General features: G+C 40.3%; 1 protein-coding gene across 1 annotated transcript; it reads right to left on the bottom strand.

Annotated features, from left to right (window-relative positions):
• On the bottom strand, positions 1-23722 carry Vcpip1 (valosin containing protein interacting protein 1). The gene is made up of 3 exons (XM_036178937.1): positions 20752-23722; positions 9983-10069; positions 1-976 (listed from the first exon to the last, which is right to left on the bottom strand). The coding sequence occupies exons 1-3, from the start codon at positions 23459-23461 to the stop codon at positions 105-107; spliced, it is 3669 nt and encodes a 1222-aa protein (XP_036034830.1). The 5' UTR covers positions 23462-23722; the 3' UTR covers positions 1-104.
• Between the last annotated feature and the right edge of the window lie 3830 nt (positions 23723-27552).

Genomic DNA, 27552 nt, shown 5'->3' with positions numbered 1-27552 from the left:
TTATATACGTACAAGATTTTTAATGACTACTCAAGTTATGTGGCCCAGCCAACAAATATTACATATTCACAATAAACACTCTGCTTCGTTAGCCTCTACTCCAATCAAGAGTGATCCATTGGCTCAGCTGTGTTAGTCGTCTCAGCGTCTTGACTATCCATCTCTTCAGGCTCCTCCATGGCATTTTCTTTTTGTGCTTTTGACCTCGTGGCAAACGCTGATCCCAGGGTGTCTGCCACACAACTACCAGTTGTTCCAGTACTCGAGTTCTCAGTGCCACCAGTTAAAGAAAAAGACTCAGGCAAGCCAGTCTGAAGACTCCCGGGCCTCACAGGAGAACTCACAACTTCTACTTTCCTTTGAGAAAGGTCAGATGGTGTCTGCTCTGTACTTTGATCCCGCAAGTGCTTGTCCATTGAAGCCTGAATAGAAGAAACCATTTCCTGCAATCTTTTTCGCTGGGCCTCAACCACATCAGGATCAAGCTGCCTGCCGTCTCTCATTGTTACTACTCCAGGAGCTATTCGAATAAGCTCACTGTTACTAGGAGCAGCTGTGAACACAGGAGGTTCTGTTTTAATGGAACTATTACTAAAATCTGTCCCTGTGTTATGTTTTCTTACAGACAGAGTTTCCCTAGCTCTGGGATCACTGTGCGGGTTACTGGATGCAGTTCCTAGAGAATGCCCCTTTCCCTGAAAGGCAGTTACATTGTGAAGTTGCTCAGATTTCTTTTTCACTACCCCACCACTACCTAGTTTTAATAACCCATGTGAGGGGCTTGATTCCCTGCTTCTTGTACTAGCCTCTGCTCGAACCTGACTTACAGCCTCTTTAACTAAATCTTCAACATCAGGACCAATGGGGAAATGTCCTGCAGCATCGACACACAACTCCAGTCTATCCTCAGAAGCATTATAAACAAAGGTTTTGCCAGGTAGATGTGGGAAAGTACAATGTTTGCCATCAGCCATGCCTAAAGAAAAGGAAAGATAGTAACATATTAAAATCTTATTTACAATACTAGCAAAAGCATAGCAAAAACATTTATGGCCAAAATGGCGAATTTCTGATAGCAATGAATAGATGAAGAGCTTTCAAAAAATGATTTGCTAGAAAATAACTTATTCTCCTACAAAAAAGAACATTAGTAAGATCTTAAAGTAGTTCTCCCAGAAAATGGGGATTGTATGCATGAAATCATTATTCTATAGTAAAGTTAGGAAAGGAAATTTAAACAAACATCTGAATTACAAAAAAAAACAATAAAAACCAACCACAATGTAAACTAGTAAGAAAATATAATTTTATTTACTAAAATTTAAATTATGATTTCAAACAAATATTAATTTCAATAGTAAGCAAAATGTCAATTAATAAAAATTCAGGTAGAAATTTCTCTTGATATGCTTCTGGCACTGTCATCTGAGAAAAAAATTGAAGTTGCTAGAGCTATATAGCTCAGGAGCTGAGAGCTGCCACTATGCACATCCTCAGGCCCTGCCAAACCATACAAATGAAAGAAAGAAAATATTCAAGTCAGAGATCTGGTCTAAGTGGTTTTGTTTTTTGTTTTTTGTTTTTTTTAAACAAAGCATAGTGTACAAGCCTTTAATCCCAACACTCAGAAGGTGGAGAAGGCAGGAGGATCAAGAGTTCAAGGCTAGCCTGAATGAACTGCCAACAGACTTTAGTCCACTCACTACTCTGCCTTGCTTTCCTTCATGTGGACAACATGTAGATATCCAGTTGTTTCAACACCATTTGTAGAATAGACTATTCTTATCCAAGTCTCAATTCTATACCTGACATTTTAAAAATAATTTCAGGGCCTGTAAATAGCTCAGGAAATAAAAGCACTTGCAAGACAAGCTTAATGATCTGAGTTTGATCCCTAGATCCCACTGTGGAAGAAGGGTACTAACTCCCAAAAGTTGTCCTTTGACATACACGCATAATGATACATGCATGCCCACACATGTACACACACATACACAAATAAAGCAAAATTTTAAATAATGTTTGTAACGATAAAACAAAATAAATTTATTACCTAAGCTTTAACTTAGAAAACTAGAAGGAAAATAAACTTTAAAAACAAACTTATTTAAAAACTTGCAAATATGTAAAAACACAATTTAATGAACTTAAAAGTTAGAATTGGCATTCAAAATGGAAGCTGTGTGGTGGCACAGCCTTTGATCCCAGCACTCGGGAGGCAGAGGCAGGAGGATCTCTGTGAGTTCGAGGCCAGCCTGGGCTACAGAGTGAGCTCCAGGACAGGCTCCAAAGCTACACAGAGAAACCCAGTCTCGAAAACAAACAAACAAACAAAATGGAAGCTGTGACACTTCACATCAAATTTAACACTTTCAATATTGATTATAGTTTATGCATTTATCACCACCAAACAACAACAAAAAACCCATAAGAGAACTAGAACTAAAAAAACAATTAGCTTTAAAGCCTCCTTCATATAGAAAGCAGGCATAAGAGAAGAGAAAAACCTGTGAGTCCAAAAATTATTTCTTTGAAAAAGACCAATAAAACTGATAAGCCAACCATGAGCCAGACCAGTCAGCAAAAAGGAGGAAGGGAGCCAGGTGGTGGTAGCACACACCTTTAATCCCAGGGAGGCAGAGGCAGGTGGATCTCTGGAGTTTGAGGCCAGGCTATTTTACAGAGTGAGTTCCAGGACAGCCAGGGCTACACAGAGAAACCCTGTCTCAAAAAAAAAAAAAAAAATCACACACAAAACAAAACAAACCCACAACCACGGATTGGAAGGAATTGTCTTCAATGTAACAGACATATCCATGAAAAAGACTGACTGCCTCCCTCCAAGAGAAGAAGGCATTATGTTCATCATTTCTATTCAACATTGAACTCAATCCTAGCCACTTCAATAAGGCAGGAAAAAGCAGTAAGACTTACAGGTGAAAGGACATCACAAGAAAACCTACACAAACACCCAGCCTGGCTCCTAAGGGCTCAGAGACTGAAGTGACAACTAGGGAGCCCTATTTGGGACTGACCTAGGCCCTCCACATATACGACAGTTGTGTAGTTTGGTCTGTTTGTAGGACTCCTAACAGTGGAAGCAGGAGCTGTCCCTAACACTTGGGCTGGCTCTTGGGAGCTGATCCTCATACTGGACTGCGCTGCCCAGCCTGAATACAAGTCTTACTGCAACCCATTGTTGATACCCATGGGAGGTCTGCCCCTTTCTGAACACAAACAGAGGAGGAGTGTGGACTGGGGAGGGGGGAGATGGAGGGAGGGGGGTGAGAAGAGGAGGGAAGGAAACTATAGTTGGGATGTAAAATAATAAATTAATAAAAAAGGAAGAGATATCTTTTATTTACAAAAAACATGTTGACTTACACAATTTGGAAAAAAAAAAAAACCCTGCTAAAAAGCTAGTAGAATATATGAGTTTAGCAAGATCACAGGGTACAGTGCTAGCATGAAAACCAATTTTATTTCTAGTCACTAGCAATAAATAACAGAAATTTTAAGAAGCATCTCTTATAACAGGATTTTAAAAATCCAAGAATAAAATAACTGTAAGGTCTGTCTGTATGCTAAAACTACAAAATTTGGATGAAAGTGAATGGAGAAACAACATTTTCATAAATTGGAAAACAGTATTGTTAAGCCATCAAATGTTTCTAAATTGTCTATACATTCAATGAGATCACAGTAAGTAAAATCCCAGCAGATTTTCTGTGGTTGAAATCAACAACCTGATCCTAAAGTTTGTATGGATTAAGAAGGACCCAGAATACCCCCTCCAAAAAAAAATTTTTTTCAGTGAAAACAAAGGAATTTATTACACTGATTTATTTCAAAAAAAAAAATCACTAAAAGAAAATAATAATCAAGTCATGGCACTAGAAAAAGGAGAGACAACACACGGGGAAAAAAAAACAACTCTAGAATTCGACCTACATATATACAGTTAATTTGCTTGAGTTTTTGTTTGGTTTTGGGTAATTTGGCAATATTCAGAGTTGAAGCCAGGGTCTCACACTAGGCAACCACTAAGCTACATTACAACCCTTTCTAATTCCAAGACAAGGTCTTGCTAGGCTTCCCAAGTAGACCTTGAACTTGTAATAAGCTCCTGAATGCCTCAGCTTGAGAAGCTGCTGACTATAATCTATGCTACCACACTTGGCTTCAAGTGACTTTCAAAGCAAATTTACTGAGGTATAGTTTACATAGGATATAATTTACCTTTTTCAATTATATAACTCATCAATGAATTTCTGGAAAAGCATAAAAATAATCTAATGGATAAGATGTTTGTTTTTCAAAAGTAAAAGAACAACTGAACATCCACGACTAAAAATAAAACTTGTTTTATACTTTTGCAACCTATCAAAAGTTAGCTTCTTGTTATACCTTTTTTTAAACATTTTTTTTTTTTTCAAAACAGGGTTTCTCTGTGTAGCTCTGGCTGTCCTAAACTAGCTCTGTAGACCAGGCTGCCCTCAATCTCAAAAGGATTAGCCCACCTCTGCCTCCTGAGTGCTGGGATTAAAGGTGTGTACCACCACCACCTGCCTTACTTACAACATTTTGTAATATCCAAAATGTATTTGAAAATAAATATAAAAACATAAAACTATAAAATGTCTAAAATAAAACAGAGAATACAATATTAACCTTGAGTTAGGCATAGAAAGCATGACCCATAAAAGCAAAAATTATTAAACTGGACTTTATCCAAAGTTAAAAACTTCAAGAGATATCAAGAGAATGAAAAGACAAATTGTAGACTATAAGAAAATAATTACGAAACACTCATCAATGATTTGTGCCTACAACACTCATAAAACTTAACAGTTAAAAAAACCATTTAGCATTGAAAGGGGGAAAAGAGAGCAAATACGTCAAAGGATAATCAACATCACTATTGGAGAAATGCAAATAAACCACTGTGGGCTAGTGCTCTAAGTGTATTAAAAGTTTTGTTGTCAAGTGATAGTTTCATCTCAGTGTAAGAGAGGCAGAGACAGCAGATCTCTAAGTTTCAGACCAATAGAGTCTACATAGCAAGTTTCAAGCCAGCTAGGGTTACACAGTGAGACTTGTCTCAAAACAAATACAACCCAAATACAACTGGAGCTGGAATGATGGCTCAGTGGTTAAGCATGAGTGACTCTTGCCAAGGCCTGAGTTTGGTTCCCAAGACCTTGTTGGGTGCTTGTAATTTCAACTCCAGGGGATTGGAGGCATCTGACCTCCTAGAGCACCTGCACTCATATGCACAGACCCATACACCTACACATAATTTAACATGGTGACATTTTCAATTAAAAACAAAAACTCGTAGTGTTTGCCATCAAGCATTAGGACCCAAGTTTGAGCGTCAGAGCCCATGTAAGAGAGACTGGAATGGTGGTATACTCATATAATCCTAGCATTAGGGCAGCAAAGACAGGAGGATCCTTGAGACTCACAGGCTAGCCAGCCTAGCTACTTATTTGATCAGACAAGTAGACCCTGTCTCAAAAACCAAGGTGGGCAGCTCCTGAGGAACAACATTTGAAGTAGTTGTCCTCTGGCCTCCACATACACACACATGTGAACACACACCCACATACATAGTGTTCCTGCACATACACACAAGCACAAGCATATAGACACACACAAAAGTAACACTAACAAATGCCAACACAGATCTAAAACAAGTGGAATTTTTATATAGTGTTAATAGAAATGGAAAAACGGTCTAATCACTTGGGAAAATGATGTGGAAGTTTCTCTCTCTCTGTCTCTCTCTCTCTCTCTCTGTGTGTGTGTGTGTGTGTGTGTGTGTGTGTGTGTGCACACGCGCGTGTGTTAAGTGTACATGTTCATGTGAGGGGATATGCACAATGTGTGTGCTGGTGGAAGCCAGAGGTCAATGTTGGCCATCTTACTCTCATTCTCATCTTATTTTTCCTGACAGGATTCTTTCCACTGATCCACAGCTCACTGATTTGACAAGACTGGTTGACCAGCCAGCTGCAGAAACACTTCTGTCTCTACTAGGACTACAGGAATATGCCACATGGCCTGTCTTTTACTTGAGTGCTGGGGATCTAGACTTAGAACCCCAAACTTATGTAGCAAGCAGTTTACACCAAGAGAGCCATTTCCCCAGTCATGGAAGTTTCTCATGAAGATAAATATATACTTACGACTTTATATTCCATTAAGTATTTACCAAAGAGAAATGAAAAACTTGCATGGAGCCAGAAGCAATGGCACATGCCTTTAATCCCAGCACTGAAGAGGTAGGGAGGTAGAACTCTGAGTTCAAGGCCAGCCTGCTCTACAGAGCCAGTTCAGAACAACCAGGGATACACAAAGAAACCTCATCTCAATAAAATAAAGTAAAATAATAATAAATAAATAAATAAAATAAAAACTTATGTGAATACAAAAACTACATGGATGATAAATGTTTATAGGGACTAGATTCATAGTAGCTAATAACTGAAAACAGTTCAAATGTCTTTTGGTTGAGGTCTTTTTTTTCAATTTATGTGTATGTGTCTGTGACTTTATGCTTGTGGAGGCAAGAAAAGGGCATCAGATTCCCTGGAGCTGGAGTTATAGGATTGTGAGCTGCCCAAAGTGGGTGCTGGAAACTGAAGTTGGATCCTCTGCAAGAGCAAAAGCACTCTTAATCAAATCAACAACTGCTGAGCCATCTCTCCAGACCCAATTATTGTTTAATGTGATACATTCAATCAATGAAATACTATTCAGCAATGAAAATAAAATCAGTTACTAATACCTGCCAATATACGCAAAAACAGAAATGAGACACATACATTACCCGTGTTTCTTGCTATGCTATGACCTACACTGCCTCAGGGCTTTGCTAACAAGATGGCTATTACCAGATCATAGATCACAGACATTTGACCTCCTTATGCAAAAAAAAAAAAATCCTTTATATAATTAAAAACAAAACAGAAAAGGTTTTTCTCTCTAAAGGACAGTGTGATAAATATTTCGATTATAGTGGACTGTAAGGTCTCCTAGTTACTGTTCAATTCTAGTACTGTACTGCAAAAGGAGCAACAGGTAGTATGCAGACGCGAGTATGGCTACATGCCAACAAAGCTTCACAAGTAACAGATGTGACATGTCCCTCAGGCTAGTTTACCAACACCTCTGTTATACAAAAGGAGCCAGGCACAAAAAGTCACCCTAATGCAACAATAAGAAAAGGGAAAATAAATAAAGCAGAAAACACATCAGTGGCTGCCAGAGTGTGGGGACTAGAAAATGGGGGTTGGCTAAAAAATCTGGAGTGATAGAAAATAATCTGTATTTTTTACAAGGCAGATACATGACTGCATGTTTCTCAGAATCCATATACAGTGTATAAAGTGAATATCTGGGTTCTGGGCACTTCTAATCCAACAATCCGAAATCCATAAGGTGGCAAAATCTGAAGCTTTCTTTGGCACCAAGTAACGCCACAAGCAGAAGTGTCCACCCTGGGAAACTGGCTTCAAAGCACAAAATTCCTTAAGGACATTATACAAATTATCTGCAGGCAATGTGTTTAAGACAGGCTTGACACAGAAATGAATTTTTTACTTGAGTTCCACTAACAAAATAGCTCATTATGTATATGTAAAGTGTCCCTAACCCCAAATGCTTCTGGTTCCACATATTTTGGGTATATGATACTTATTTTGTACCTGTCACCCCACAAAAATGTGAATTTTACTCTATAAAACATGTCTCAACAAACCTGTCTCTGGCTGGTAAGATGACTCAGCAGATGAAAAGTGCTTACCAAACAAGCTTGACCACTTGAGTTTCATACCAGAACCCAAGTGGAAAGAAAGAATGGACTTCTGAATATTATTCTCTGACCATAGACAAGCTGTGGCATGTGACACCCATACACACTTACACACTCTGAGAATTACTTCAACAGTCCAGTTGAGAAGAGCTGAGATGTATTAGTAATTGTGGAAGTCAGGTGATAGGCACATGGGGCTTATAATAACACTCTTGCTACTTTATATGTCTGAATATTTCTACAACAGCCTAGTTGGGATTTGTTTTGTTTTGAAGAAAAAAAGTTCAAAGAATAAGTGAACACCACAGAACTTTGTACTTAATGTCTAAAAGCTAGGTAGGAAAAATAATAAGCTAAGCCAGAATGATAAATCTGAGGCAAAAAGTACTCATGTTACATCTCTGCAAAAAACATATGAGGTCCAAATACATACCCTACCAATTTTTCTCCCAAGATCTTAAAAGCTGATAGGTATAACGTACACTTACATACAAATGTATTTATCTTTATACACAAAGAAGTTAAATATAAAACAAGCTGCTTCCCCAAACCTAGAAAGCAGTGAGATTTGTCAACCACACTAAAATAAAGCAATAAAAATACTGTATTATCTGGCTCTGGGACAGTCACAAGCAGTGTAACCAGATCCACTTCTAATTTTACAACTTGTATTCTCAGTAGTCATTAAGGACCAAAACAGGAACAAAGAAAGCAATATAAAAACTGATTATACTGCAGAGAACACACCTGAGCACATCAGGGTAATAACAAGGCACACTGGTAAAGAAAAAGAATGTATTTAAAAATCTACACACACGGGGTGGGGGACAATGCACCAATCAGTAAAGTGCTTGCTATGAGCACAAGGTCCTGAGTTCAATCCCCAGAACTATGCTGAAAAAAAAGTAGCACACACTTAAAATATCAATACTGAAGAGACAGAGATAAGTGGATTTCTGGGGCTCATTGACCAGCTAGCTAGTCTAATGTACTTAGCAAATTCCAGGCCAGTAAGAGACCTTAACCAAACCAAACCAACTATGGATAACACCTGAAGAATGGCACCTAAGACCCTGTTATAGCACACCGGCACACACATACATATGTAACCCCCCACACACAAACATGCATATACTTATACACAAGACTGGGGATGTAGTTCAGTAGTGGGATACTTACACACACATACACACACCACATACATGTAGCTCAGTGGCAGGATACTTGCCTAACATCTATGAAGCCTTTGGTTCCATCCCTAGCACTAAAGAAGAAGAAAAAAGACACACACACACATACACTTTTTTAAAAAGCCGGGGGAGTCTTGCTGGGAGGCAGTGGTGCACGCCTTTAATCCCAGCACTCGGGAGGCAGAGCCAGGTGGATCTCTCTGAGTTTGAGGATAGCCTGGTCTACAGAACAAGATCCAGGACAGGCGCAAAACTACAGAGAGAAACCCTGTCCCCCCCAAAAAAAGAAAAAAAAAAGCAGGGGGAGTCCTCTAGGACTGGAGAGGGCACAGTGGTTAAGAGCATGTCCTGCCTTGCAGAGGATCTGAGTTCATTCCTCGTACACGTCGGGCAACTCAAAGGGATTCCAACCCCTTCCTCTAGTGTCCGAGATTACCTGCATTCATATGTGCGCATGCACACACACATGTACACACACATAATTGAAAACAAATCTTTACAAATAAAAAGTGGGTATCTCATAATGTTGTACAAGCTGGTTAGGAACTCCTGAGCTCAAGCAGTTCTCCAATTATCAACACCCCAATTTGGACTACAGGCATGTGGTACTATGCCCAGTTGTCAATAATTTTAATGCTAATCTCAGGTGTTAGTGTTTTTAATAAAATATCGACTGTTCTTTTCAAATATTATTGTATTTTATTTATTTGTGTATATGTAGGTGTGTGCATATGTGCCACGGTGCAAATGTGCCTCTACCCACTGAACCATCTCCCTGGGCCCCTACTTGAGGCACATACTGCCAAGCCTGACAACCTGAGTTCCAATCCCTGGGACTCACATGGTGGAAGGAGAGAGCCAACTCCCACAGTTGTCCTCTGACCTCCACATTTGCACCAGGGCACATATGCACACAAATACATAATAGCTGAAATAGAAACATTATCCAGAATAAATCAGAATGTAACTATACCCATAGTTTTCTTCATGATATTGTAGAACACGCCACCCTGTTGGAACATGTGAGGAAGTCCCTTTGCATAAGACCATACGTCTTCTCCTGAAAGACAAAGCAGATAGAGTGTAAGCATAGAACAAAGAGTGCCATCCAGGATTGTGTTAACACAGATTAGCCCAGAACAGAGATCGCAAGGCCCAGATCCAGAATGAGCTTAACACAGATGTGACATAATGACACATCAAAAAAATGGATGGACTATGTAAAGGTGGGAGTTATTGCCAAATGCTCTTACAGAAGAGCCTAGACCCTATGTTCAAAGGCCCATGTCACTTTTCAAGACACCATAACAATATAAATTTTTAAGAAGTTCCTCCAATTTTTTTTTTTTCTTTTTGGTTTTTCTAGACAGAATTTATCTGTATAACAGCCCTGGCTGTCCTGGAACTCGCTCTATAGACGAGGCTGGCCTCTAACTGACAGAGACCCACCTACCTCTGCCTCTCGAGTGCTGGGATTACAGGCATATACAACCACCACCTAGCAGTTCCTTCCATTTTTAAACATAGGAGCTAACAAAAATATCTTTAAAACTGTACAAATCAATACTGAACATATTAAACAAAATATATCTGAAGTCTCATAGTAGCTCAAGGAGACTTGCCTGTAAACTCTGGACAGAAAAGATTATAAAAAGATACTATTTTTTTTACTAGAATATAAAATTGTATGGTGTGTGTGTGTGTGTGTGTGTGTGTGTGTGTGTGTGTAAAATGAATAAAAAGAAAAAGAAATGGCCAGGGAGAAAAATAAGTAGGCAGATTGAACATAATTTGTTATTAGAATGTTGAATTAAAAAAAAAAACAGAAATTTAAGAAGGAAAGTATTAAATATACCCAAAACAATCTTTAAAAGACCAAAAACAAATTCAGAAACAAATTACTATTTCACAAAAACATCAAGAGGTTTCAGATAAAAACCTGAGAACACAGCTAGACTTATGGTAAAACATACTTACAAGCCCAAGGCTCAGAATTCAATCCCTAGAACAAAAGGGAGGGGGCATGGGGGAAAGATTTCCACATCTGAAAGCATCAAAGACGGAAGATAGAAGGTCACCTTTTGTTTTGTGAAGTATGGCTATGCCTATGTGCTGCTTCTTTATACTTTCAATTTCTATCTGCTAAAGAACACATGCTATCTTTATCAAGGAACTTAGTTCACTTTAATAACAAAAGCAATAATGGGTTTTGTCTTTTGTACTAGAAAACTATACTGTTGGAACTAAGTTTTATATGGAAATCACTGATGATACTAATTATTCACATCTACCATCCTTTCCCATACCATAAAGAGGAAAATGAAGTTATCTAACAGTCAGCTAAAGTTATTTTCAGTAAACCAGTTTAAAATATAAAATTTTAAAAGCATTGTTTTGTCATTTGAACCTTTAGTTAACCAGAACATTCAGTTACACAAACACTTTATTTACTAATAACATAATACTATTACCAAAATGACTATACATAAGTGAAGACATACAGAAAAGCTTGATTTAAAATATCAAATCCCCCCTGCCCCCACCAGTACAAAAATATTAATAACTCCTGGTAAAAGCTACACTGGTAAACTTTCCAGACTTCATCTGGAAAAATTATTTCTACGGTGATAACCTTTCATTTAATTATGGTCATTCTTATCCTAAATGGTTACAGTTTTTCTAAAATACTCAAGGATATTAATTTATTTGGAAAACATCAAGAAGTATGAGGTAGTATAGTTTGGGGTTGGATTTTTTGTTTATTTGTGGGGTTTTCGTTTGTCTGTCTGTCTGGTTTGGTTTGGTTTTGGGTTTGGGTTTTTTGGGTGAGAATCTGAACAGGTACCAAAGTGAGCACCTATACACTACACTAATGAGAAAAATGTCACATTTCTTAACATTTCATATTACAGACTGTCTTATTTAAGGCAGACTGTGTATCTGTTTTCATCATCTCCCAACAAATGCTATTCAGACATTAATCAGCTCCACTCCCCATATTTGAATAGCACAGATACTATACTATACTGTATAGTATCTGTTTATGTAGTACATGTGTGTATAATTTTATACATTAAGAGTAAGGTTTTTTCACTCTCTATCCCCCAAGAACTAATTTTTACCCCTATAAAGAGAAATACTGCCCCATCGTTCCTTGATTAAGCTAAGTATGAACACCAGCTGCCTCTATTAGCTACCTATCTGAGCTGAGAAGGCACTTTGACAGCTTCTTTTACTCTCACAACTAGGCTCTCTCTACCTCACTTACAAGCAAACAGGCTCAGAACAATGCTTGCAACAATTACTGCAAGATCACATAGCTAATATGTGGCTGAATCCTGCACATCAATCCAAAGTTTATACGTACCCCTAAAATTAGACATCCACTAGACTTCAAGTCATATTAAGACAAACATGATGGCACTATTCACAGTCCTGCTTATAAATATGCATGGCATCAACTAGCTACAGAAAAGAGACAAATTGCTTCCTTCAGTATACGAACACCTGCAATGAGTTATCTTTATTGGTAAAAGAGACAAGAAAGGGAACTAGAGGTCAGGATCTTTGTACAAGTTCACCAGTCTCACACAGCTCTCCATGGCATCTTCTCGACCTACATTACTACTGTCTCTGTCTCCTGCCTAGACTACTGCCCCCTTCTCAACTGGTTTTCCCTTGTCAGGTGTTCATACAGTGTTAAACCTCACACACTGAAGCGAAGCGGTCCAAAGGTAATCCTCAGCTCACAAGGAATCCCAAGGCCTGAATCCAAGGTCTGAAAAAGGGGAGAAAAATAGAGGGGGGAAAGAGTCCAAGATCTCCTTTTATATAAACAAGAGCTGGTCCTTCTCTGCCCACCTCACATCATACCTTACCTTGACTTTTTGTTTTGCTGTTTTGAAACAGGGTCTCACCATGCCACTGAGACTAGCTTAGGTAGAACTCCTAGTCATCCTTTCTCTTCCTCCATCTCCTGAATGCCTGAATTACAGGCATTCGCCATCAACCCCAGTTCCCCCTCTACCTTGATTTTTATGAAGCAACACAATACAACTGCTCCATTTTCCTCAAAGCCAATAATTGTTACATATTCCTTAAAGGGTAATTTAAAGAATAAATTGAAAGTTCAATAATAGCTCGTCTGGTCCAGGCACACTTACTGAAGCCTGACAACCTGAGTTCAACCCCCAGACCCACATGGTGGGAGGAGAACCAAGTCCCCCAAGCTGTCCTCTGGCCTCCACATATGTCCTGTAGAGCATGGGCATGGGTGTGCACACACACAAATTAAATAAGCACAATAAAAATAAAGGATCAAATTCTACTTAAGTGCAATTTCTCTACAATTCATGAGTGGCTGGGTAATGCCTACTTTGAGTCAATATGTACACAAATACCAAGGCCACTGTCGTACTGCTGGCTAATTTAGTTTACTTTCTCTTTCTTCTTCTAAACTAAAAGGTTTTCAGATTCAGGGAAAGGTCAGTGGCCTATCAGAGTTTCTATTCCCAGGACATGGCACAGTGCTGAACAACTGCATTCTTTACTGGTTGAGCAAACACACTGAATGAGTATCACAAATGAGGTTTTTTTCCTGGCTGGAGATGGCTCAGCAGTTAAGAGAACTGGCTTCTTTTCTACAGAACCTGGGTTTGATTCTCAACACCTACCTGGCAACTTACAATCAGCTGTCTCTAGTTCCAGGGGATCTGACACTTTCTTCTGGCTTTTGTGGGTACCAGGCACACAAATGGTGCAGATATACATGCAAGTAAAACACTAATATATAATATTAAGGGGGAAAAAAGAAGTTTTTTCCCTTTAAAACAATGCCTAAAAAACAATTCAGAGGAAAAAAAAAAAACTGAAGTAGCTATCCTTCTGGGAGTACCGGATCTATAAAATGACATTTAAAATTAAAATTAAATTATATTAAGTAAAAAGTCAATTTGAAGTTCCTACTCTGCAACTTGAAAACAAACTGAAAAGTCTAACATCTACATGACACATATGTGTGCGTGTGTAAAGCATGTGGTGGGGAAATACATGCAGATACATGGAGGTCAGAGGAAGACAGCAAGTGCCCTGCTCTATCACTCTCCACCTTGTTCCTTTCAGACAGGTTCTCTCACTGAACCTAGAGGGTAAATAATCCTGGGGGCCCCACCCACCACAGCACTAGAGTTACAGGCAACAGATGCTCTCACCCACCTATCCACCTCCCATATGAAATATATTGTAAAGACCCAAAAGAAACACTTAAAACTCTGCACTTGGATTGGCAAGTGGCTCAGTGGATAATGCATTCGCTGACAAGCCGGCTAACCTGAGTTTGATCCCTGGGACCCACATGGTGGAAGGAGAGAAGTAACTTATACAGGTTGTCCTCTGACTTCTATGTGTACCCAGTAGCACATGCACAAAGTAAATAAATGTAATAAAAATAAATAAATGCAATAAAAAAATTTTAAACTTAGTGAAGTGAAAATGAACAGTATTTATTTGTTTGTTTGTTTGTTTGTTTGTTTGTTTGTTTATGGGACAAGCTGGCCTCTTGGTCACCCAAGCTGGCCTCCAACTCACTACACGGCTGAGATGACCTTTTATTACAGATCCTCTTACTTTCACATACTCAGCGATGAGATTACAAACCAGGCGTGCACTAGCACACCCAGTTTTATGCAGTGCTGGGGTTTCACAAATGCTAGACAAGCATTTTATCAATTGAACTATAGTTCTAGACCTTAAATAAACAATTTGAGTAACTAAATTTGAACTAGAATGAAGTTTCTATTAGAAAGAATGCTAAAGGTATTCATTTACCAACTCTCTGCTCCTCCTATAGACCCTCCCATTTAAACATTTGCTTTTATCAATACTCAAAACAATCTCTGAAGGTTATGTTTCTGTTGTTGTTTAATTACATTTATTTATTTGGAGGGCAAGGCTCAAATCCCACAGAAAATATCTCTCCTTTTTTTTTTTGATTTTTTGAGACAGGGTTTCTCCAAGTAGTTTTGGACCCTGTCCTGGATCTCACTCTGTAGACCAGGCTAGCCTCGAACTCAGAGATTCGCCTGGCTCTGTCTCCTGAGGGCTGGGATTAAAGGCATGCACCACCACCCGGCCAGTTCTCTTCTTTTATCAGTTGCTGAGGATCAAACTCAAGTCTTCAGGCTTGGCAGCAAGTACCTTTTTACCTGATGAGCCATCTTGCCTGTCCAGTCAAAACTATTTCTAAGAATCATATCCTTGATTCTATTTAACTCCCAGTCTCTTAAGTAGATCAAGTTTTTAGTGTCACCATTAAGTGTTAAAGGATGTATTTATCATATACATTCATAGACCACAAACCCAATCGTGTATAGGAATGTGCACACACACAGGAGTCTGTGTGGATGCAATGATTAATATTTTTTTTTCTGAGAAGTACAAATGTTAAGAACTACCACATCAGCCAGGTGGCAGTGGCTCATACTTTTAATCCCAGCACTCGGGAGGCAGAGGCAGGTGATCTCTGTGAGTTCAAGGCCAGCCTGGTCTACAGAGCAAGATCTAGGACAGGCTCCAAAACTACATGGAGAAACCCTGTCTGGGGGGGGGGGGGGTTACCACATCTTATTTTATATATATTGCATATATATAAAGAATATATATATATATTCTTCCTTTGGAAGAAATAAAAGTAAGTAAAATATATCAAGTGCTAAATCACAGAAAGCAATTAGCTTAATCTTCAAAGCATCTGTATTGTATATGTAAAGACACATCTATATGCATCAACATCATATTATGACTACTCTCACTACAAAAGTACTACATATAAATACGTAGAACCATCCAATGGCACATAAGGAATGACAATATGTATAAGCATGATCTAGATTTCTAACTTTCACCCAGCATTTGAAGGAAAATATAGAGAGAATAATAATGTAGAGATCCAATGTCATCTTAAAAAAAATAAGCATCTGAGTTCTCATGTGATTTTGGAAACTACTGAAGTTTTAGGATGGGCTCATATCTAAGCAGAAACATGTTTGCTGAGAATGTATGAGGTCCTACATTCAACCACGAGTACCACATTCACCAATACATAAAAAAGAAATTACAAAGTGTTAAGAGGTTTTTGGGTGACGGGGACTGATGCAAGTAGGTCCTCCCTATATTTTAAAAATATACAGTAAAAAGCCATAGTCCTTTCAGGAAGAAAAGCAGTATAATAAAATCCAACAAACTTCTCCATTTTCTCAAAAGTTGGTAATAAACTGACATAAAAATCATACTTTAAGTAAACTACAGACAAATCTTGTTTTTCACCTAATCCTATCTTTACCACCTGATAAAGCCATGATAATCAGAAAATAAAATATAATACTAAAAAAAAAAAAAAGAAAGAAAGAAAGAAATCAGCCAAATCCTTATGGTAGACCATATTTACCATAGCTACCATAAAACAAAATACAAATAATTGGTCTACAAGGAATTTATAGTAACATATTTTACAAAGCCATAATTGGGTTGATTTAAATACTATATGAAGATGGCAGTCTGTAAAAAGTAAGTTCAGGGTTGGGGATTTAGCTCAGTGGTAGAGCACTTGACTGGCAAGCACAAGGCCCTGGGTTCGATCCTCAGCTAAAAAAAAAAAAAAAAAGTAAAAAGTAAATTCAATAAACTCTAGTGGTCTAGATAAAATGGATTAAAAGTACACATGAAATATCACAGGAAAAATATTATTGTATTTTATACTACCCTCATATGATTCAAAGAAACTGTGACTAGTTCCACAAATGCCCCCTACTGAGTAGACTATGTATTATTCTGTTGATATAAATAATACAAAATCTATTTAATGAGTATTGATCTTAAAAACAAAAGAAGGTAGCTGAACGGTGGTGGTGCATGCCTTTAATCCCAGCACTGGGAGGTAGAGCCAGGCGGATCTCTGTGAGTTCGAGGCCAGCCTGGTCTACAGAGTGAGATCCAGGACAGGCATCAAAACTACAAGGGCCCTGTCTCGAAAAACCAAACCAAACCAAAACCAAAACCAAAAGAAGGTATGGTCCTAGGCTCAATCCTAGCACCACAAAAATAAACAAAAACTCAAAACAGCCCTTTTCTCTGCCTCATGACCTCTACAAGATATAATTGTGCCTTATCACACCCTCCCACCATGATAAACCCAACCATCTGAAGCTATTAGCTAAAAAACAAAACCACCCTCAAAGAAAGGGAAAAAATACATGTTCCTGGCTATTACAAGTCAGCACATTTCACAATTACAGATATATATATCTATAATATATTTTACAGATATAAAAGGGTTTTTAAATACTATTGGTTATCTTTGGGGTTTATCATTTTTGTTTATAGAAAAGAAAATTGGTCATGTTTTAATGGGAGCTACAAAAGCTGGAGACTCCCTCAGCAGAGACCCTTGCAGGCAAGTTGTGATGATTTAAATAAGAAATGTGCCCTCCCTCACCCACCCCCAGTCTCTAGCACTTGATGGATGGGTTCCCAGTTGGTAGTACTGTTTCCTCGGGTTTAGGAGGTGTGGCCTTGCTGGGGGAAGTACTTCACTAAGTCAGGGCTTTGAAGTTTCAAAGCCTCCTCCTGCCATTCCCAATGAGCTCTGCTTTCTGGTGCCATCTTAAAATGTAAGCTCAGCCACATAATAGTGGTGATGAACACCTTTAATTCCATCCCAGCACTTGAGAGGCAGAAGTAGACAGATCTCTGTGAGTTCAAGGCCAGCCCAGTTTACAGAGCTAGTTCCAAGACAGCCAAGGCAGTGAAACTCTGTCAGGAAACACTAAAAACAAAGTGAGCTCCCAGCTTATTGCTCCAGATGCCATGCCTGCATGTTACCATGCTTCCCTGCCATGATGATGATGGACTCTTATCTCTTTGAAGCCATAAACCCAAGTAAACCTTTTCTTCTATTAATTGCCTTGGTCATGGTGCTTTATCATAGCAACAGAAAAATACCTAAGTTCACAAGAAGGCAGGAACTGTGTCATTCATCTTTGTACCTGACATAGTCTCAGGCTCACATCATACATTCATCTTGATGAACTAATCTGTGTTCATTCATTCAGCAAGCATTTGCTTGGTATCATACAATGTGCCAGGTGATAAGGTATTCATTAAAACATGCTATACTCCGCCAGGCGGTGGTGGCACACGTCTTTAATCCCAGCACTCGGGAGGCAGAGCCAGGCGGATCTCTGTGAGTTCAAGGCCAGCCTGGGATACAGAGTGAGATCCAGGAAAGGCTCCAAAGCTACACAGAGAAACCCTGTCTCAAAAAAAAAAAAAAAAAAAAAAAAGCAAGAAAACCAACAGGTTATACTCTCTATGTTTGTAGACTTCAAATCTAGTCAGAGAGGGGAAAATAAACGAACAAATATGATTAAGTTTGTAATAGATGCTTTAAGGAAAATAAATAGGATATAAAAATAAAAGGGATCTACCTAGAATAGCAAACAAAGATCTCTCAAACCTTTAGAGGGCATATTCAAAACTATTAGTGAGAAGGTAAGTAAATAAGTATTGTAAAACTTGATAAGCTTTTTTCTAAACAAATATAAAGTCGGCTAATTTCTGCATTTTGAAATTCGCAATTTTCCAAATAACTCCTGCTGTTCCCAAACTAATATTTTTTTACAAACAGGTTCCTTTTAAAGAGTGCCTTTCTCTACCTAGTTAAAGAACAATCAAGAGACAGGAGCAGCCCATGTCATAGTACTTTGCCTGTGTCGGGTTTTGACTTTTTGTTGTTGTTGTCATCATTGGAGACAGAGTGTTGCTATGGAGTCCAGGCTCAAGACAAGCTCACAATCTTCATGCCTTAGGTTCCCACGTGCTTAGAGTGCTAGGAGTACAGATGTGCATCCCACCTGGCTTGTGTTATTTCTTAAAGCAGAAGTCTCTCAAATTAGCATACAACTTTATACTTAAATTCTGTGTTAGCAATAGATATATACATATAAAAATCTGAAAGATTGTGGACAGCAGCCTAAGTATCAAAAGTGAAGAGGGAAAGGATTAGAACAGAAGGTGGCATCTTGGGGACCCATTACAATCTAAACTATTCTCAGAAAATTGGACGCGGGAAGCATAGATCAATTTTTTTAAAGTAATTATAAACTGGTATTTTAAATAACTTTCATTATAAAATACATTACCAGTAGGGCAGCAGTGGCGCACGCCTTTAATTCCAGTATTCAGGAGGCGGAGGCAGAGGCAGGTGGATCTCTGTGAGTTTGAGACCAACCTGATCTACAGAGCGAGTTCCAAGACAGCCAGGGCTACACAGAGAAACCCTTGTCTCGAAAAACCAAAAGAAAAAAAGAAAAAAACATTATTATCCTGTTTTTAACTTGGGAAATTGCCAGGCTTAAAAGGTTTTCTATATATACCTTATTTTATCCATTTTGTGAGGCTGTTATTTAATTTTTCAGAGTTCTAAGAATACTTTACCCATGCTCATATCAACGATAAGAGATTATTTTCTATGGAAGCAACTGAAGTACTGGGGAGTTCAGTTTGTGAGAAATCACTAAGTTAGAAATTAGTAGGGCCAAGAGTTAAATTGTGTCTTCTGATTCCAAAGATCATACAGCCATTCCTCTATTCCATGCAGTCTCTAAGAGACCACAGCATCTCAGAAATAAGGAAATACCTAGGTCAGTTTCACCAAGTCAGTCTTTATGCCTGCCAAACTAAAATCAACAATATCAACTTGAAAGCTTGTACAGTTTTTATATTAAGTTGGGCTCCCAACTTAATAAACCAGTAATAACAAATGTTCATTATAGTAGGCCAAGGCCCAATTCACTACTATTTAGTAGTCTGAGAAAACAGAATCAAAAGCCAGCGCCTTTCTAGCTGAGAATTCCAGTCTCAGCAAAATTAAGGCCCTTCTAACATCTAACATTTACATTTTACTTCCTACTTAAAAACTTGGGCAAAGTACGCTAACACTGACTTAAGAGACAAAGGTTAAGCAAATACTGTAAAAAAAGGTACCACAAGGCTGTATCCCAAGTCATCTAAAGGCTGAAATTATGTATTCAGCTGATAATATATTTTCCTTTAATCTACGCTGAATTTTTAAAAAGAAATTCTTAATCTCATTGCCATCTTTGTTTGTTTCTTATGAGCTATTCACTGCAATTATGGCAGAGTCACTGAACCATGAAATTAAAACACAAAACCTAGTGTCCACATAAGGAAAACATGATGAAGGAAAGAGAGAACAGGAAATGGAGGAGATAGGCTATTAGGTGGGAGTGCAGACTATAAACACCAGAAACTGCAGTTCATCAAACAGGAAGTCCTGAAATCACATGACATGCAGGAAAATGAAATTAAAAATAAATGAAAAGGATTAAAATGGAAAGGCCTAGGAGCTCAGGCAGGGAGAAAAAGAAAGGCCTTTAAATAGATACATTTGTTTTTCAAACAATTTTTGAAATAAATGTTATCTAAATATATTGATATATAAATAATCTGGTGACAGGTGAGGAACTACTTTCATTTTGTTATGTTTTTCTAATATTCACTCAATAATCATATTAGTATCTACTACACTAGAGAAAATAATTTTCTCCTACAGTATTGAATCAAGCATTTATGGTAGCCACAGTTTTTTTTTTCTCCCCGCAACAGGAAAACTCAGTATTTTATACTCACAACTATGATATACCATCAGACTTCAATTGCTCTTACCCATTAATGTTGCTAAAAGACACAAGGAGTACATTTCTTTGTCAGCTTGCTCCTGAAGTTCCTTGGACGACAGTTTGCCAGTAACAGCAATCTCTTCTTGTTTCACAGTGTGGGCTGAGTGTGCTGAAGTGGACTGACCACCTTCTGCTTTGCCTTTTAAGATCTCTATTGTAATTCTGTCACCATGCTGTAAAGGAACTGGCTCCTTTTCCATTCCTGCCTGGGGTGGCATTAACTCTTTAGGAGGAAAGCCATATCGAATACACTGTAAATACGGAGGAATGTTGAACTCTCTGGCTATACTTTCCTGAAGTTCAAAAAAGGTCGTTGAAGACTTAAGGGTAACCATGGACTGCCGTCCATCATTAGTTGTTATTCGAATCTTCTTCTCCTTGGAAGTTGTAGGTGAGTAGGGAGCCTTGGTGGGGGTGGCAGGAGCAGATGATGGGCCATCACGAACAGTACTTGGGGAAACAGTTCTGGGCGGCCCCTTCTGCTCTTGCTTTAATTTCTCTGTTTTCCGTTTCTGCATTGCAGAAGCTTGTTCTGTGATGTTCTGCTGTATAGTTCTTTCAGTTTTACTCATGTTTAATTCTTCCTTGTGCAAAGTTTTTGCTTTCTGTCCAGTAAGAATAATTTTAGTTGGTAGCTGAGACTCCAGTTCTTGTCCTTGCACATCTCCAACTCTCTGAGCATGAGCACCATCTATATTTACAGGAGTGTAATCGTCAGGATTTTTTTTTGCAGTCTGATGCAATATAGTGTGGACAACTTTCTGAACTAGGATCTCACTCCCAAATTCACCTGGAAAGTGCTTGGTGACAAGTTTCATTGCAACATCATAAACATTACTATTCAAGGATGGATCACTTTCATACTGGAACCAATATACTGTTTCTCTGACCACTCTTCCTCCCCATTCCAAAGTGATAGGAAAAGCTTCTGGGAGGTTGTCGTATTCTTTACCTTCCCAAAAGTGTTTGAATCCACAACCACATTTGCCACCAGTAGACCTAGAATTAGTTCTGTCTCCATCCAAATACACAATGGAGCCATCTCCTCTGACTCTCCGCACGGATGTGCCATGGCACCAATTACAAGCTGTTAGATTACTCAATCCATAGTCTGGTACCAGAACATCTTTCACTGGATCATATGAACAAACCAAATTGTTTAAGGGAAAGCTGTAATTTTTGTCAGGCCTCAGCTGTCCATGAGTACTTTTTGCCAGGTTATACAGCTTCCCTCCTGGAGCCAACCACTCAGGAGGGACATGAAGTTCAGAAAGGGCACCACAGAGCAAACATTTGTGAAGGCGATTATCCATCACTGCTTTTTTCGCAGCTGCTGTAACTTCCTCAGGCTGAACTCCTATCACCCCAGTCCTTCTGTAGAAATACTGATGGACATCAGCAACCAAACTAGGATGGATGCCATGTTTGTCCATAAAGACTTCTTCCATAGCAGCAACCAGCCTGAGTAAGTACTTATCTTGCAAACTTCTGTCTCCTCCAATAACACAACCACCATCTTCCTCGAGTTTGATGTACTTCTTAATAAGATCCTGAGGCACACCCCATGCTTTAGGAAGCAAATTCATGGGCAGTTTGGGCAAGGCAGCCCCTTTTATGCCTACCAAAGGAATATAATGGTTTCTACCAGAACTACTCCACGCAATACATATTGGCTTGTTCAAATGACCATCTTTCCCAGTGCATTTCTCTGCAGGTATGAGCCCAGGTAGAAAGGTGGCTGAATAATCACCAGAGCTTCTCATGCCACTGAGGGAATCTAAGAGAATTATGGGGCGATGTAACACATTAGCAAGGCCAAATATGTGGATGTTTCTCAGGCCTAAGGGGACACCTTCAGGTGGCACAAACAGAGGGTCACACTCGTTGATAATGTCCTCCCACTCGGCAGCATCAATGAAGTCATGAAACAGGGCTTGATATCGGGCGAGGTGCTGCTGAAAGTGCTGCTTGAGATTCTCCCTCAGGGCATGCCAGAAGAGCTCTCGGCCCACTAGAGCCCGAGACACGGCATGCACCAGGCAGTGTCCATCCCCATCCACATGCACTGGAATGAGGCATTCCTGACTTTTATTGGCCCGTTTGATATCCTCGAGAGTGTCATGCAAATATAGGAGGCTTCCGGAGCGGTCCTTGCCGTAGCCCACTGTGTTGACGTGCTCTGGTTCGATGAGGAAGGCACGGTCACCCAGTAACGCGCAATCGAACAGTTCGCCCTGGTTCATGTCCCGGAGAAGCTTGGCCCGGCCCGTCTGTTTGTCCATTCCGTAGCGTGCCAATATGGGCGACAATAATTTGCAGTGGTAGTTGGAGAGGCCCATCACCTTTACCAGTTCCGTGTTCTTCTTGGGTGCTCCCGTCACCCCGAGTAGCGCGTTCCGCAGCAGATTGTGCAGCACTACGTCCGGGTCGGTCACCTCCTCCACTCCCAGCAGCTGTTGCTGCTCGTGCCGCTGTCCGCACTCGGTACACTCGATGCTGACAGAGCCGGAGGCCGGGAAGAACAGACGCGCCTGGCACTTGGGATCCGGGCAGCTCCCGGAAAGGATCCTCCGGTCCCTTCGTTTCGAAAGGCCCCCCGGCGGAGCCGCCGCCGCCGCCAGCGACGACGACGTCTGCGGAGCCTCGGGGGGAGGAGGCGGCGGCGGCAGCGGAGGCGGCGGCGGCGGCTGAGACATCGCTCTCGGCTCTCGCTCGGCGTCCCAAGCGACCCTCAAAGGCACATAGCCAGACCTCCGGCGGCCCGACGAGGTCTAGTCCAGGCCCAGGGCAAATGGCTTTCCTTTCCCTACCAGTTCCTCCTCCTCCTAGGCGAAGGCGGAAGCGCCGGACGTTGTTTCTCTTCTCACTTCTCCACTGCCTTAGCCGTTGCCCCGAACGTAACGGCCACCACCCCACCCCGCACTCACACTCACTCACTCTCGCTCTCTCCCTCAGACACAGACATACACGCCCTCACTGAGACTGCGCAGGCGTCGCTTCCGCTCTGCCCTTTGGGAACGAGAGTCTTCCGGCTCCTCTCTCGCGAAGGAGTGTTAGGCGCTTCCGTCCAGAAAGAACTTCAAATACCATGATGCAAAGCGACACGGCGCCCTAGGGGAGGAGGAAGAGGACGGCCTCGGAAGGTGGGGGCAGAAAGGAAGAGGACGAGGACTCGCGGGGCTTGTCGGTAGTTGTATTTTTAACTGCATCTCTCTTGTAGTTTGTTACCCCTTCTGTGGCCCGGGCGAAAGAGTCCGAGAGACCACATTTCCTAGGATGCTGTGCGTGGCGTCCCGCCACACTTTCCCCTTGGGCAGAAGGGAGTTTGCTTGGTGAAAACAAGAGCGAAAAAGAATGATGTGGTAGAGAGTCTGAAGCCCACGACCGCTGCAAGGGTTGGGGAGTGGAAAAGCTGTAAGGCGAAAAGGGGGAAGAAAGCCCAGTGATATGCCGGGCTAGGAAGTGGAAACAAATGATCGAACCCAGGATGGAGGTCCTGGATTAAGTGAGGGAAAGAGAGCTTTCTATGGGGCTACTGTTTTGTGGGGGTTTTTTGTTTGTTTTTTGTTTTTCAAGACAGGGTTTCTCTGTGTAGCTTTGTGCCTTTCCTGGAACTCACTCTGTAGACCAGGCTGGCCTGGAACTCACAGAGATCCACCTGGCCTCTGCCTCCCGAGTGCTGGGAGTAAAAGGCGTGAGCCACCACCGCCCAGGCTACTGTTTTTTTAATATATTAAATTTTCAAATACTCTAACGAAATCGGTAGTATAGTCTTTATCATGTAGGTAAGATTTAACTCCAAATGGTTAACGTCATCTATTTATATTTCCACCTAGCTAGCAAGTGCCATAACTGAGCTTCACCATATACGTACTCCACTGCTCTAATTTAAGAGAAAATTAACAAGAAGGTGAGCATCAACTGGTGGCCAGTGGCAAAATCTGGCTATTTTGGTTGGGCCACAAGGAATTTAACTTAACTTTTTTTTTTTTTTAAATATGCATTGTGTGGACATTGAACAGCACTTCACTAAAAGGTTAGCTTTTTAAGTTGTTAACATCAAGCCCCCTTGAGACAGATTACCTCCTTGGCTCCAGAAAACATTTGTTTTTCTGTGTCATGCAGTAATTGGGAAAGCAGGTGCTAATTTCAAAAGACCAGTAGTGCCCTGGGATGGCTGATGCATGGAGATGTTCAGCTCACGGCCAACCTGGGCTATGGAGCAGGAACTTGAGAACAAAACAAAATCCTCATGGAGAAAGTATATTCAAGAATAAATGAGGACTTAGTGAACTGGAGTTGTAGTGCGTTCGGGAAAGAAGGGTAGTCTACATTACTGTGTAAAGGTGAGAGGGGTTAAGTGCATTGTAGTTCCAAACTTCAGCGGCCATCAGAATCAAAGGCGGTACTCCGCAAAGAACGTGTTTGGGGGCAGTCTGGGAATTTACATTTTGAGCAGGGTGTCTAGCTGGTGATTCTGGTGATGGGAGGATCACAGTTTGAGAATTACTACTTGCCAACTTGTAAGAGCACATCTTTAGAAAGCATCTTGTTGTATTTGTCTTCTTTAGTTTTTTTGTTTGTTTGTTTGTTTGTTTTAGAACTCACTATATAGACCAGACTAGCTTGGAATTCACAGAGATCCACCTGCCTCTGTCTCCTGAGTACTGATGTGTGCCACCAGCCTGGTTTCTTTTTAAGTATTAAAGAAATTGCTTTGTCATGGAATGTTTAGAAAACAAGTCTTAAAGAAAGTTGTCTGTTAGCAGTTAGAGATCACAATCACTAAGGTTTCCAATGCATATTTTTTTAAGACAGGGACTCATTAGCCCAGGCAGACTTCAAACTCACTATAGTGGAGGATGACCTTGAACTTTTTGTTCTCTGCCTCCAATTCCTAAATGTTGAGGTATATGTGCATACCATACACCTAGGTTATGCAGTGCCAAGGGTTGAACCTGGTGCTTCCTTCATGCACGATAGGCAAGCACTCTATACTAACAAAGATATAACTCTAGCTCACATAATAAGTAGATCTTAAAAAATTATTTCTATGTTTTTAGATTATAATTACATTTCCTCCTTCGAAACCCTCACGTATACCATCCCTTGCTCTCTTTCAAATTCATGGTCTCAGTTGATGTATCTTTCAAATCGTCTATTCTATAGATATAAAATACTGTTCTTGGTGTTAAATAAATATATAATTCTTTTCTTTGAGATTCAGAATGATTTTTTCTCTGTTTATTTCTGCTCACTTCTTTTCTTAAAGTTATCTGATTATTATTTTAATTGAAAATAATGTAAAAATTGTGGTTTCTTTTTTTCATTACTGCTACATACATATATATTTCTGGGTTGGGGATTTAGCTCAATGGTAGAGAGCTTGCCTAGCAAGCACAAGGCCCTGGGTTCGGTCCTCAGCTAAAATAAAAAATAAAAAAAAAAAGTCTACATATATATTTCTAAATACATGAATAAAACCTGACCAGTTTGTATAATGTTACTTGTCTGAATGTCCTCAAGACTGACCATTTGGTACTGGGTACCCCATCTGTGTGCTCTTCCCTGGGGAGTCTATTTCCCCTCCTCTCTGCATTCCTTAGTTGCCTGTGCTTCTTTGTGTAGTGTTGAACACCCCCACCCCGCCTCCCCTCTACCCTCCCATCCCCCCACTCCCATCCACTCCTCCCTCTCTGTTCAGAAAGGGCCAAGCCTCCCATGGACATCAACAAAGCTTAGCACATCAGGTTGAGGCAAGACTAAGCTCCTCCCCTGCGTCAAGGAGCTCACGAATGCTATTAGCACCTATTTACCGCCAACTGTACATCAGTCTTTCCATGTATCTAGTTAACATTAAAGTGTCTTTGAAACAGGTGTTACGATCATTCCTATTTCAGAGATGAAGAAGCTAAGCAACTGGAAGATAAGTGCTTGCTTTGCTCTGACTGCTCATAAGTGGTGTAATTGGGGTTAAAAGCAAAACCATCTGCTAAAGGAGCCTGGTTATCCAATCACACACATTTAATAGAGAAATATCTCTGAGCTGGAGAGAGTGTGGGTAAAGGCACCCACTGACAAGGCTGAGTTTGATCCCTGAGATCTCCATTGTGGAAGAGCAGACCCCATAAGTTATTTTCTGACTTCCACATGTATGTTGCACACATACATGCATGCATGCGTAAATATAATAGAAGTTGTTCCAAAGCAGTCCCCCCTTTCTTTTCAATGCTGAAAATAGAGCCTAGGACCCAATGAATACTAGAAACAAACTGTACAACTGAGTTGTGACCCCAGCCTTCTTTTTACTTTTTGTTTTGAGACAGGGTCCAAGTTGCCTAGGCTGGTCTGGAACTCATGCTATAGCTCAGATAGACCCTTGAGCTTCCAGCCTCCTGTCTCTGCCTCTCCCTCTCCGGTAGCTGCAATTACAGGCCTGTGCCCCAGGCACAGATGAGGTTTTTGACTTTGTTTTCTTTTGCTAAGACAGAGTCTCACTATGTAGCAACAGGCTGTCATTCTTGACCCTCTAGCCCAGACTGGCCTCAAACTCAATCTTTCTACCCCCACCTTGGGCGTGCTGGGACTACAGGTACAGCACATGACTGAAGATTAATCTTTTTCCTTCCCAAGACAGGCTCTCACTGTCTAGTCATACCTGGCTTGGAATTCACTTTGTAGCTGAGTCTGGCATAGCGCTCCTGAGCTCTGTCTGCCTCTGCCTCTGCCTCTGCCTCTACCCCTACCTCCCAACTGCGGGGATTAAAGGTGTGCACTATTGTGCTAG

This window comes from Onychomys torridus, chromosome 2 (assembly GCF_903995425.1).
Source record: "Onychomys torridus chromosome 2, mOncTor1.1, whole genome shotgun sequence".
Classification (NCBI taxonomy): domain Eukaryota; kingdom Metazoa; phylum Chordata; class Mammalia; order Rodentia; family Cricetidae; genus Onychomys; species Onychomys torridus.
The sequence above is the reverse complement of the archived record's forward strand: the minus strand, read 5'-3'. Positions and strand labels throughout refer to the sequence as shown.

Bases quoted from the DNA above. Each gene is read 5' to 3' on its own strand.
- Vcpip1 (XM_036178937.1), bottom strand. From the start codon at position 23,461: ATGTCTCAGCCGCCGCCGCCGCCTCCGCTGCCGCCGCCGCCTCCTCCC. The intron at 10,070-20,751 runs GTAAGAGCAATT...TTTGTCTTTCAG, and splicing joins TCTTTTAGCAACATTAATGG to GAGAAGACGTATGGTCTTAT. The intron at 977-9,982 runs GTATAGTTACAT...CCTTTTCTTTAG, and splicing joins TATCATGAAGAAAACTATGG to GCATGGCTGATGGCAAACAT.